This window comes from Silene latifolia, chromosome 2, assembly GCF_048544455.1.
Source record: "Silene latifolia isolate original U9 population chromosome 2, ASM4854445v1, whole genome shotgun sequence".
Taxonomy (NCBI): domain Eukaryota; kingdom Viridiplantae; phylum Streptophyta; class Magnoliopsida; order Caryophyllales; family Caryophyllaceae; genus Silene; species Silene latifolia.
In genome coordinates this window covers 37798940-37813589 of record NC_133527.1, presented here as the reverse complement: position 1 = coordinate 37813589, position 14650 = coordinate 37798940, and the positions used below count along the sequence as shown (strand labels likewise).

The 14650-nt window shown below is 40.1% G+C and overlaps 1 protein-coding gene across 1 annotated transcript; it reads left to right on the top strand.

Annotated features, from left to right (window-relative positions):
* The first annotated feature begins 537 nt into the window (after positions 1-537).
* Positions 538-1110, top strand: LOC141639614 (uncharacterized). The gene has a single exon (XM_074448692.1). The coding sequence runs from the start codon at positions 538-540 to the stop codon at positions 1108-1110; it is 573 nt and encodes a 190-aa protein (XP_074304793.1).
* Positions 1111-14650: the final 13540 nt, after the last annotated feature.

Sequence of the window (14650 nt, the reverse complement as noted above, 5' to 3'; positions counted from 1 at the left end):
TTTATTGAGTTGAATCCTCTTGAACAAGCTCTTGAAATTAGTCAAACAACTTTACAACCCTTTAATTTGTCATTCACAAATATGCTTAATCGAGTTGAGGATCCCAATTGGTATGTGTCAACTAATAATGTCGACGAAGCGGCCATAAATGGTAATATTTTTGGAGATGAAATTGAAAATGGCATTGAAGAGGAGGATGCTATGTTGTTGTTGAGTGAGGATGAGGATGCTATGGTAGACCTTGTCTCTCAAACATGTACTAACACTCAATATATTAAGGTTCATGCTTTAGATGTTGAGCATGTAAATAGTTGGTATAAATCAAGTGTGGCTCCATTTATGAATGGTGGGGAGTTTAGTGTTGGGAAAAAATTTGCAAGCAAAGAGATTTTGCGATAAGTTGTCACATCCTACAACGTCCTTAGAAACCAAGTTTACAAAAACTACCGAATCAAAACCTCACACCGTGACGTTTAAATGTAATAGAAAACCCTTAGCTTGTAGTTGGTATTTAAGAGCGAGTAAAAAAATATTTCAATGGATGTCTTCACAATTGTGTCATACAAAGGTCCACATGAAGCGTCTTGCGTGGTTCGCAAACCATCTCTTGATCATCCAAACTTAAGGGGGGGGGGGGAGTTTATTAGTAATGCTATTAAGCATCTCGTGAAAGAAGATTGGGGGGCTAAGGTGAGTTTGTTAAGGGCATCCATAACAAAGGAATTCAACTTCAAGATCTCTTATTGGAAGATATGGATGGCAAAACAAAGAGCGTTGGTGGAACTTTATGGAGATTGGGAGGATTCTTATGCTTTTCTTCCTCGTTACTTAGATGCTTTAAAAGAAGCAAATCCGGGAACCATTGTCCATTTTGTCAATAAACCCACTAATGATCCCAATGTTGAAATATTTGATAAAGTCTTTTGGTCATTTGGTCCCTCCATCAAAGGTTTTCATCATTGTAGGCCCATTATTACCATAGATGGCACTCATCTTTATGGCAAATATCGCGGGGTCTTGATGATTGCAATGGGAGTTGATGCCAATGACCAACAATTTTCATTAGAATTTGCCATTGTTGAGAAAGAGGACTATAAGAATTGGGGTTGATTTTTGGCTTGCATTAGGCATTGTGTCACGCGGCATAGAGGTATTTGTGTGTTGTCTGACCGTCATCCGGGTATCTTAAAAGCAATGACCGAAGTGAGGAGTGGTTGGGAAGAGCCATATGCTTTTCATAGGTATTGTATTCGACATCATGCATCCAACATTAACACGATGTTCAAAGATTCAGATTTGAAATCAACTTTCTTAGACACCGCTATGCAACACCAAATCCGAAAATTTGACTTAGGCATGGAGAAAATTGGTTTGATCAATGCGAATGCTAAAGCTTTGTTAGAAAGCATCCCTCCAAGTAAGTGGTCTCTTGCTCATGATGGTGGTAAAATAAATGGTTTGCAGACAACAGATATGTGTGAATGTTTCAATGGTGTGCTAAAGGGGGTAAGATTTCTTCCAATTCAAGCCCTTGTAAAAGCCACTTTTACCCGAGTTAACAAGTATTTCGTGGATAGACGAAAATTTACAAGGGATAGGTTGTTAGGTGGTTTGAAATGGTCGGATAAAGTATGTAAAATACTTGACGAAATTGAAGAAATTGCCGCTCACCATGAAGTTAGTGAATACGATTTAGATAAAAGCCTTTATGAAGTGACTACAAGACAAGGTCGTCGTGTTGGAAATCTTGGTGGAAGAAGCCACACGGTGCTTTTGACAGAACGGACTTGTACTTGTAATAAGTGTCAAAACTTTCATTATCCTTGTTCACATGTAATGGCAGTATGTCGCTTATTTTCGATCGAGGTTGATCAATATGTTGACCCATTTTACTCATCCGGGGAATATCATGGTTGTTATCGTGCAATCTTTCAACCTCTTCCCGATGAGGGTTATTGGAAGCCGTGGACGGGGAAGGTATTGATTCCAAATCATACTTTGATTAGAGGAAAAGGAAGACCACAATCTAAAAGAATCCGTAATGAAATGGATGAGGGTTCCAAGTCGACCGTTACTTGTAGTTTGTGCAATGTTGAGGGTCATAACAAGAGGTCATGTTCAACAAATAAATCTAGGGGGTAATATATCATGATATTTGTTCATTGCTTAACATTCAAGTATTAAAACCCTTGTAATTTTTTTACTTGTTTGACAATGTTTATTTTTGTTGATGTGTTTAGGTCAAATGGAACCGGGCCCAGTAGATGATAGCGTTCTCACAATGCAAAATGATCATAGAAGCATGGTTATTTGGGAAGGAGAGGTAATTAACGGTTCTACTTAGCGTATTATCTTTAAACAAAAAAATATGTACTTGTTTAACTTATTTTAAAACATATATGTTTATTTTTTTTGAAGGATATCGAGCCGCTAAAATGTAGAAATCATCTATATTCCAAATCTAAATTCACCGTAGCCCCAGTTGTTGAGAATTTCATTAGTGGAACCCAGTTTCATGGTATTCATAGGTTAGCTTATGTTGTAGCTCGTCCTGATATGATAACTGCATTAGTTGAGCGTTGGAGACAAGCAAGAAACCCACACTTTTCATTTAACGGTTGGAGAAGCCACCATCACTTTGCAAGATGTAAATGTTTTGTTGGGTCTAAAGGTCGGGGGATTACCTATAACTGGTAAATATGATTACTTTTGGCCTGAGTTATTGGAGCATCACTTAGGTATTAGACCACCAACTGCTGCATTTAAGGGAAAAACTTTGAAAATTTCTTGGTTAAGAGCAAATTTTCAAGGCATATCACAAGATGCAACCGAGCAACAACTTCATGCATATGTAAAAGCTTATTTGTTATACTTGATCGGTACCGTGCTCTTTCCGTATAAAAGTGGGAATAGAGTACAATTAATTTACTTCCCCCTTTTGACAAATTTGGAAAGATTGAATGAATATAGTTGGGGAATTGAAGTGCAAAACTTGCTTATTTGTATAGAAACTTGTGTACGGCTTGTACGAGAGGAGCGGTAGATATTGGTGGTTGTTGTCTTGTTCTAATGCAACTTTGGTCTTGGGAACGTATATCTATTGGTCGACCTACCATCATGACATCAATAGTAGAGGAGCAAGCCAGTGTCGAATACCCTCTTGGTTTACAAGTGGTGGATGGTGTTTTGACCCACTTGGTTGTAGGTGGCTAATTAAGAGTAGATCGGGCTTACCAGGATCACTTGATTGGATTAGTTCAATGTAGGCATTCACTTGATACCATGACCTACACTATGTTCACTTGGCAACCCTATACCACGGATGTCCTTTTCCTTCTTCCTGCCATTTGTACCGAAGATCCTCGTGAGTGGATTGTAAATGCACCACTCATTTGCTTTGAAGCCGTTGAGTGGCATTTTCCTAATAAGGTTGTTAGGCAATTTGGTTGGCATCCAACGGTTCCCCCTCTATGCAAGACATCTAAAAAGTTGCATAAAATTGATCGTCGGGGAAATGCCACTGATTATGAGGAATTGCATAAAGTTCGCATTGCGAAGTGGAATAACCGCAAGACAAGATTGACCCCTAGAGGTGTTCCTTACAATGGTTACCTTGACTACAATAATCCATACCTACAATGGTATCGTGCCATCACTCATCTAGTAATTAGCAACCTTAGTACCGAAACACAAAGCAAAGACTTATATGAGAAGAAACACAATTTCTATCCGAATGCGGCGGATAATATGCTACTTGTAAGTATTTCTTTAATTTTAACAACCTTTGTATAATGTAATTTGTTTAGTATTTGTTTAATTTTAACAATCATTTTACTTGTTCAATTTTGCAGACGGAGGGTCATTTATACAACTATAACCATGCTACTACTATGCTTGGTAACATGCCGGACGATGTTCCACTATCTCATGTAGGCATGGTGCGCAAGATGCAGACAATGTCACTCGAATGCTTGCAACGCACGGGACATGGGCATCTAGTCCAACCCATTGAGGTCGATCATCCAAGCCCTCTACACCAACCTCCTCCTAGATATCATTTACGTCACTTAGAGCATAGACTTACTCTGATCCGTGAGGAGGACACACCTACCGGTTCAAGTTCAAGAACAAATCCAAAGAGAAGTCGCTCAAGATTGGGTTAATGTGTCATTTAGTTTGATGGAAATGCGTAATTTGTATGAATTTTAGTTTATTTCAAAAGTATGACTTTAGTTTGAAAGAATTGTTTGGAGGAATTCGTGTATGAACTTTGTTTTAAATTTGATTATCATTGACATCGCTTACATTTCCGGATTTCAGCCCCGCATTTGGCGTGTGTATGTTTGGGCAATGTATGTAATGGTGAAGATTTGGCAGATGTATAATGGTGAAGATTTGGCAGGTTGGCAATTTATGTAATGGAGTTTGTGTTCGTTGAAATTGCAGGTTTGGGCAGTGGTGTTTGAAGCGTCTTTTTGATGAAGTAACCTAGCAAACCGCTAAGATCTTCAGCGGCTTCTCATGTAATTACAGAAAACTCAAGGAAGCTGCTAATGTCTTTAGCGGCTTTGTAGGTTGATGGCTATTTTGAGACTCCAGTAGCTGCTGGATACATGGCCTGGGCTCTGAAAATTCAGTGGAAGCCGCTGAAGATCTTAGCGTTTTTGTATGCCATTGTTTTTTTAAAAAAAATCTTGATGAAGCCGCTAAGAGTTTCAGCGGCTTACTGCGTTTTCTAAAATTTTGAGACTCCAGTACCTACTGGATTTGAGGGGAGTGGAATTTTATGTGCAATTAGGTTAAGCCGCTAAGAACTTTAGCGACTTTGTAGAAAGAGTGGAAAAAAAAATAACGTGATGACGTGGATCCATTGGTCCAAAATAGTTTGAAATGGCCGCTAATTCTCTAATTAGTTTACTAATTAACCCTACTAATCCAAAAAATTCAAGTATTGGACTGTATAAACACGAACTGGAATCTTGAACATTGAATAATTAACCACGACGACTTAATGTCATGATCACAAATTAACTACCTCAACAAACTAATGAGCTGGCATAACAACCTCAACAGACGGATGAGTTGGCATAACAGAAAGTTGTTATAATTCAGTTAGAGGAGTTTGTTCGAATTAGTTAGGGGAGGGATTGATCCTCAACTATAAATAAGCCTCTAGTTCATTCATTCTGATTCATTCACTGTATTAATAATTTCTTAACAACTCTCTCTCAGTCTTTCAATCGTGTAATCATTCAATCATTCAATAATAAACTTTTGGCTCGATTGTTTTTTGTCAATTAGCAATCCTGCATTAGTTTCTCGGATTTCTTTGATTGATTCCTAGAAGTCTATTCCAAGTGGTATTAGAGATTCACTCCTGGCAATCTCCTGAATCATTCTGGAAATATCTCAATACTCTTTACAAAAACTCCACTAAACTACCAGTTCAACAATGGCGGCAAAAGCAGCCATGGAAGAATTCCAGAAAAGTTTGAAGGATTCATGGACTGAATTCTTAGCAGAGCAGCAGAGACAGCAGAATGAGTTCAGGGACGAAATGCGTGCCCAAAGGGAAACAATGCTACGAATTACAAACCAATTTCAGGAAATTGGTACCAAGGTTACAACATTGGAATGGAATGTGTCCATCAATGGTGGAAGTCCTAACAATGGAGGGCAATTTAACTCAAATTTTGCCAGATTATTCTCAAAAATTGAGTTTCCAAGGTTTAATGGTGAAGATGTTCAATGATGGGTTTACAGATGTGAGCAATTCTTCGAAGTTGATGCTACAAATGACAACTTGAAGGTGAAATTGGTGTCCATACATTTGGAGAGAAAAGCTCTCCTATGGCATCAATCCTCGATGAAGACTAATCCACAAGTAGTATGGCCTGTGTGGCAGGTGTATAAAGCTGCAATACTAGCACGATTTGGGAATCAGCCATATGATGATCCTATTTCAGAATTGATGAATCTGAAGCATTCTGGAACTGTGGAAGCATATCAAGAGAAATTTGATGCTTTGTTGATCAGGACTGATTTGTCAAAAAAGCAAGCCATTAGTTGTTTCTTAAGTGGATTACAATCTGACATCCAAAGCACTGTAAGAATGTTCAAACCACAGTCTTTAATTGATGCTTATACCTTGTCTAGATTACAAGAAAACACCCTATCTTGCATTAATAAGAGAAATAAACCTCTTTTAGATAAGCCTGTGCACAAATCTTTTTCACCATATCAGCCACAATAAAATAACATTTCAAAACCAGTTGTAATCAACCCTCAATTCAAAACAACCAGACAAAAGTTAACCCCTGAGTTTATTGCTGAAAGAAGGGCCAAAAATCTATGTTTCTTTTGTCCTGAGAAGTTTGTTGCTGGTCATAAATGTCCTGCTCAGTTACATAGTATTGAGGTTATTACCATTTCTGAGGATGTGTTGGAGGATTCTGAAAGTTCAGAAATTTGGCACCAGGAGGATAGTAATGATGAGTTACCCCCCTAATTTCCTTAAATGCAATAACTGGAAATGCTGCTTATCAAACAATGAAGGTCACAGGGAAAGTTCATGGTGATTCCTTAAATATACTCATAGATTCAGGGAGTACCCATAATTTTCTGGATGAGAATACAACAAGAAAATTAGGGTGTAAAATCACCCCAAGTTATCTTGTGGCTATATCTGTGGCTAATGGTGAAAGCCTTTACAACAAATCTGTGGTTAAGCAATTCAGTTGGCAACTGCAAGGAGAAACATTCCAAACTGACATCATGTTAGTACTATTGGGTACCTGTGACATGGTCCTTGGAGTGCAATGGCTCTCTTCCTTAGGTCCTATGCTGTGGGATTTCAGGCAGCTTAGGATGCAGGTTCAATACAAGGGGAAGAAGCATGTGTTGAGGGGAGGAAAAGTAGGTACAATGGGCTGGGTAAATGACAAGCAATTGCAGTCACTCATTGTCAAAGGTCCCTGTACTACAACACCTCAACTGTTTGCATTCTGTGTTCAGTCCACATAAGTGACTCAAGCAAATGAAGGTAACCCTGTACCTTCTGCAATACAAGTTGTTCTAGATGACTTTGCTGATATTTTTAAGACCCGCACTGAATTACCTCCCCATAGAACTCATGACCATAAAATTCATTTAAAGGAGGGAACAACACCAATTAATGTAAGGCCTTATAGATATCCTGTTATTCAAAAAGATGCTATTGAAAGAATTCTTAAGGAAATGTTGAAATCAGGGGTTGTTAGGCCAAGTCAAAGCCCTTTTTCTTCTCCTATTGTGTTGGTTAAAAAGAAAGATGGTACATGGAGACTTTGCATTGATTATAGGGAGTTAAAGAAGCATACAATTAAGGATAAATTTCCAATCCCTGTCATTGAGGAATTATTGGATGAGTTACATGGAGCTGTGATTTTTTCTAAAATTGACCTTAGATCTGGCTACTGGCAGATAAGAATGCATTCCACTGATATTCCTAAAACTGCATTTAGGACACATGAAGGTCATTATGAATTTTTGGTCATGCCTTTTGGTCTCACCAATGCACCATCAACTTTTCAACATCTTATGAACACAATTTTTAAGTCTTACTTAAGAAAATTTGTGTTAGTATTCTTTGATGATATCTTGATATATAGTAAGAGTTTGGAAGAACACACACAACATGTCAGATTGGTTTTATCTATCTTGAGGCAACATACACTATATGCCAAACTGTCTAAGTGTGTGTTTGGAGCACCTGAGGTAGAATACTTAGGACATATGATCTCTGCCAAAGGGGTGGAAATAGATCCTGCCAAAATTAAGGCTATGGTGGACTGCCCGGAACCCAAGAATGTCAAGGAGTAGAGAGGATTTCTGGGTCTTACAGGATATTAAAGGAAATTTATCCAAGGGTATGGAATTATCAGCAAACCCTTAACCAATTTACTAAAGAAAAATGGATATGCCTGGGATGCTACAGCTACTGCTGCATTTCTTAAATTGAAGAATGCAATGACTAGAGCACCTGTTTTGGCTCTTCCTAATTTCTCAGTGGATTTTGTGGTAGAAACAGATGCTTCAGATAAGGGAATGGGGGCTGTGCTTACTCAAAATGGTCACCCTATTGCTTACATAAGTGAGGCATTCTCTCAAAGGACTCAAGCCAACTCCACCTATGAGAAGGAGTTATTAGCTGTCATCTTTGCTGTGGAGAAATGGAGGCCATATCTGAGTGGGAGGCACTTTAAGATTAAGACTGATCATTTCAACCTTAGATACCTAGACTGATCGTTAACCGCGTGTGTTAAAGATCGTTATCTTTATTGCTTCCTTGAATTGTTAATGCTGTTGTTGGATTAAATCTAGACGCTTGGCTTAGATTATTCAATAATTAGAGTCTTCTAATATCGTGTTTCGAGTTAGCTGACTAAACTTAAGAGGGAGAAGGAAACTCGTATTTCCACAATAAAGTACTTGAGAGTAATTGAATTAAATACAATCGAAGACCAATTAGTTTGTTGATAGTGGATGTTTGTTGACCCAAGACCTTTAATCATCTGAATTAATCATCTTTATAACTTTTTCTTATTAGTCATTAGCTTATTCAATCAACAAAACCCCCCATATTATTGTTACTTGTACTCTTTACTTTTTACACATTAATTACATCGCCTTCCCTGTGGATTCGACACTCGACTTACCTCTACTATATAGTTAAGGTAATAGGACTTTATTACTTATTTTTGGGAGCATACGACTTCGGCTCACCAACAACCGACGTTATAATTACCTTTAGTGGCGGTTCTGTAACAATAACCGTCGTTTTATATAAGTCTATAATGGCGGTTTTGTTCCATAATCGCCACTGTAGGCAAGCTATAGTGGCGGTTGTACAACCGCCGCGAAGCATAAACAGCCCCGTGATATATGACGCACCCAAAATCTGTAAAAACCGCCACAAAAAGGTAATTTATGACCGCCACTATAGGAGTTTTTTCTACTAGTGAAGGGGAGTTAAGGAGGAAAGGCAAACTGGTAGTGGGAAATGATGAGAAACTGAAACAGAAGGTTATTTCTTTATTACATGATGCACCAGTAGGAGGACACTCAGGACTATTACAGCAGTTACCTATTCCACATGCTATTTGGACTGATATTTCCATGGACTTTGTGGAAGGCTTACCTAAATCTCAAGGGAAGGATACTATACTTGTGGTGAGGGATAGGCTAAGCAAGTATGCACACTTTGTATTGCTCAGTCATCCCTTTTCTGCTGTATCAGTAGCTCAAATATTCCTAGACCAGATCTTTAGGTTACATGGCATGCCTAGAACAGTAGTCTCTGATAGGGACAAAGTGTTCATCAGTACTTTCTGGAAGGAACTCCTCAGGTTGAAACAAGTGGATCTTCTAATGTCCTCTAGTTACCACCCTCAAACAGATGATCAAACCTAGGTGGTTAATAAGTGTCTCGAGACATACTTGAGGTGTATGATAGGAGAAAAACCTAAGGATTGGGCACATTGGATCCCATTAGCTGAATGGTGGTACAACACTACATACCATTCATCTGCTAATACTACCCCTTTTGAGATTGTGTATGGTCAATCTCCCAATTTACATGTACCTTATGTCCTAGGGGACAGTAAGGTGGAGTTGATTGACAGGATTTTAACAGCAAGGGAGCAGTGTCTCAAAATGCTCAAGTTTCACCTCAAAAGAGCTCAGGATAGAATCAAGAGCCAAGCTGACAAAGGAAAGGTGGATAAGGAATTTGTAGTAGGGGATCTTGTGTATGTTAAGCTGCAACCTTATAGGCAGATGTCCCTGTCTTTTAGGTCATCTGCTAAGATATCCCCACGATATTTTGGGCCCTTTTCCATCATGGCTAGGGTTGGGACTGTTGCATACAAATTACAGTTACCCCCTGAAGCAAAAATTTATCCTGTTTTCCATATATCTGTGTTGAAGAAGCATGAAGGTCCACTGCCAGGGGTGTGTTCTGTGCCTGATGTAGATGAATAGCAGCAATTAAGGGCGGAACCTGTGGGTCTCTTGGGAAGGAAGATGGAAAGGAAACCAAGCAGTGGTGTACGTGCTGATTCAGTGGTCCAATGGTGATGCTACTGATGCTACTTGGGAGCCTTATGATACTATTGCAGGTTTCCTCATTTTAATCTTCAATCATAGAGCAGCTTGAGGACAAGCTGAATTTCAAGGGGAGTGGATTGTCATGATCACAAAATAACTACCTCAACAAACTAATGAGCTGGCATAACAACCTCAACAGACGGATGAGTTGGCATAACAGAAAGTTGTTATAATTCAGTTAGAGGAGTTTGTTAGAATTAGTTAGGGGAGGGATTGTATACATACCCGGTATCTGCTGAGACTCCGACAAACACCCGATGATTATCGGACTACAACATGTTTGGGATCGCAGCGTTTGATCGACAGTTTGTGTACAACTTTACGTCGGAAAACTTAAAACGATTTCGAAAACAAAACATTTCAAAAATACCTGGAGTGTTTAATGCACGACGACGGGGTCGCGACGACACTAACTAGAGTCAAAAACGACACCGGACCAAAAACCGACTCAAAAATTCAAATCCCGACTCCAACAACGAGTCAAATCGAGTCAAACACAAAAACCAAAAATATCTCAAACCTTCTATGCTAAGTTTTCCCGGATTCATGTTGGTCAAGTACCAAACATGTGACTACAAAACCTAGGATAGAACAAATCATGATTGCGTTTGTTGTGATAGTGACAACACAACTCGAAGTGCCGCGACGTGGCTCGCGCCTCTTTGAGCAGCCCAGGTGGCCACGTCGCTCAAAACTCACACAACCACTCATTCTCCTATAAATACCCCTCAAATGCCACCCATTTGAGACTTACGCGAGTGTCTGCCCCCTCTTTTCTCCCTTAAAATTCTCGACTCGACTTCTTAAGTCACAATCCGACGCGTATTTATGACCTACCGATCGTAAATACGAGCCTTACACATTGTTTGGTACCGTCATCATGCATTAAATCACTTGTCCGACCACTTTGACCACTACACCATCACTAAACTTTTAAAACACTCTTTTACTTACCAAAACGGTTTTAAACCGAGTTTTTCCGATCAAACGAGTTATTACACTTACGTCGGTCACTCGCCATAACCAAACATGTAAGTATGAGGGTGTAAAAATCCTCTTTTATTATGTTTTCATTTGTTTCATGACTTTAACATGCTAAAACATGCATAACATGAACCGAAACATGGAATAAACGAGCCAAAACTGATTTTTGGTCTGAGGCAGAAGCCCCTTAGGTCGCCAACTGGCTCGCGCCTAAATGGGGTATTCAGACCAGAGATCAACAGTGTTTGTTCTCGTCATTTCCCTTAATCCATTTTTCATATTTGTAATCGGTTTTTACCATTTAAAGTATTTTCGAAACCTTTTCGTTTCATTTCACATGTTTTAACCATAAAACATTTTTCACCCTTGGTTCTTCATACCATGACGGTTAAATCCGTGTTTCGGTGATAATATTTGGTTAATGACATTTAAAAGGTATTTTAAAGCCTTTTATTTCATTTCTTTACATTTTCAAACAAACATATTAGTCACCAACACAAAGTCATCCTTGGTTATACATACCATGCCGGATTTTAACCCGGGTACGATGATGAGTATCGACTAATTACATTCAAAATGGACTTAAAACAATTAGTCCATAATCATTTTCAAAACTATTCATGTCAAGCTTGTCAAACCGAACCCGGCACCGAATATTATCAAAACAATGATGATTATTCGAGTCTAGTTTTTCAAATCAACAAGTGCGGTCTAAACGACCCTTTCAAATCAAACCGGGTTCAAATACCCATTTTTAACACATTTTATAACGTTTTCTAAACAGTCAGAACACGGCATACAGCCGTTGGCTAACCCGCGCCTCAAGCAGGCCTTTTCTTTCTCATTTTCAAAACCAGAGGAGGCCCCTTACACCGCCGATCGGCTCGCGCCTCTTATAGCCGTCCTGTGCAGTCTCATTCCCTTCCAAAGATTAGTCTAGGACGATCCCGACTCCGGCTAACCCGGATATAGGACGGATCAGATGACTATTCAAACCATATTTGCAAAATGCCTTACTAAGACAAATGGATCGTGTTATGCACCCTAAACCTAATACGGTAAATGGATGTTTAATTTCCGTCTTGCATGCAAATCAATCATTAATCCAACTCGACATCTTATACTTGATACGTGGATTAAATCAACCAACTTAGAAAGCTCTCACATGTTAGGTTTAAATTATCGGATGCGCATTCATGCATTTAAACCGTTTTATCAACTTTTGCATTCAACCAACCAAGATCGATCAGTAGAGGCCGCTAAACGCGGGCGGGATTGGGTGTCTGATTAAAGGGCTTCCCAATACGTAACTTCACCTCTTACTCAAAAACTTTGGATAGTGGACGACCTTATCCAGGGCGTACGAGAGTCATTCTAGAGATAGGATGCTAAAGAGGGACGATTTCCTTATCTTTAGTACCTATGTCAAAACGCTGCTTTGTGCTTCGATTTGACCGAGGTATAAAGTGGAATTCGAACGGGTTCCAGGCATCCCACAAATGCTTGGTGGCGACTCCGAACATCTCTAATCGTTTCGAGACCCTTACCGAGACGAAGCCGACCGATCCAAAACGATCCGGTCGAAGGCATTTTTACGCCGCCGAGCGTGGCTTTCAAAAAGACCGCTGCACGTCCGCAGATCGAACCGGACCTGCAGGTGGGCCATGTCCACAGATTGGCGACTCCGCTGGGGAAAACTAGGACACTTACGTCTTTGTGATCCCTAGATGGTGAGACTCGAACGAGGTCTTGGTTGGAATGCATTAATTGATATTACTGTCACGGTCGGGTTTCCTTGTCCGGGCCCACAACCTAACCCTTTTCGACCAATTGGCTCGTCTCGTCGGCGTGATTTTTCTCATCCCCGCGTTTCGAATCCCGATTGAGTCAAGCGTACCATTGACGTTACACATTTCTGTTTCGTCAAAGAGCTTTCATCACTTTCGAGCACGAGGCTAGGGCACCCTCCTTACACATTTTGTTTGGATTGGTATCCCTCTCGCAAATCGGGGTTTGATTGCTTGGTGTGTAACCAACCCTTTTAAGCTAAAACCCGTGTCATCATAATGCATAATATAATGAAACTGCGAGTGCTTATGTGCTACATGATCATATGTCCTTCCGTGTCATTTTCAAACTTTCAAAAACACCTTTTTGCGCCGTTATAATGGCCATTTCAAACCTCGGTCTTTCGCCGACCGATGCACGCCTTTCTAGGCCGTGATAATGACGATTTTTCAAACTCGGTTTTGTATAACCATTTCAACACGCCTTTCTAGGCCGTCATAATGACGATTTTTCAAACTCGATTTTGTATAACCATTTCAACACGCCTTTCTAGGCCGTCGTAATGACGATTTTCAAACCCGGTTTTGTATAACCATTTCAACACGCCTTTCTAGGCCGTCGTAATGACGATTTTCAAACTCGGTTTTGTACAACCATTTCAAATCACCTTTTTACGCCGGTATAATCGCCGCGTCTAGACACGGATTTTAACCCGTTTCGCGCCGACAATGGCTCTTTCAAAACCCGAGAAAAGCACACACCCTTTTCTCGAGACACTTTTGAGATCCCGAGGACCATACACCGTCCCCGAGGCCTCTTCAAACATTTCAAACCTGATTTTCAAAACATACAATTTTGAATTTCAAAACTGTCTTGGGAAACAATACACTATTTTCCGAGCCGACACAAACCCAAACCGTCTTTTGCAAATAAACTTAAGACACCCCTTTTCAACTGATTGACTTGCGGAGATCTCTATCTTCGGAAGCCGCCCATTAAAGCGACAAATGAATCTTTTTGAAAATTTCTATTTTCGAAAACTTCAATCCACCATTCCATTTCTGCCTCGTGTCTATCGAGTCAAAACAAACGTACTTATGGGTCTTTACTTATGAGTCGTCTCACCACGAGACCCGTCCAATGGAATCGCGCCGTCATGATTGGACTCGTGTCAAAGGTTCGGTCAAACACCGTCACATCATAAATCGAGTCAGCACCGAGGGACCACACACGGTCACCCTGTCTTGTTGAGTCGACCTTTGTCTCGTCCTCTGTGTTGTCTGCGTTCAGTCTTGGAACCGTGTCGGATTGAGTTGTAATGTGAGCCGTTTTTCTGCCTCAGAGCCATGGCCCCGTCTTCAACTTCGTCTGTCAACCACAACAACATTGATAACAACAGAGATGTCACAACTGATCAACTAGCCAGCCTGCTTACCGCCCTTAAGGTAACCCTGGATCGCGTTGAGACCCGTATCGACGCCCTGGAGAACAAAGAAATTGGGGAACATAATACCCCACCTCTGCCTGAGACTGAAAAGAGGCTGAAACTCTTGGAGGAACAACTCCTAGCCCGGGGTAACAACATCCACCTTGAAAATAACCGAAGGTTTGAACCTGTTGGGGACCAGTTACCTGACAACTTCACCCTGACTGATGTGCCTAAGTTCAAGGGAGTGGAGGACCCACTCAACCACATTCGTGCTTTCAAAGACTACATGGCCATTAAAGGGGT

What these genes read in the sequence shown, in the direction of transcription:
- LOC141639614 (XM_074448692.1), top strand. Translation starts at nt 538, where the DNA reads ATGGATGTCTTCACAATTGTGTCATACAAAGGTCCACATGAAGCGTCT.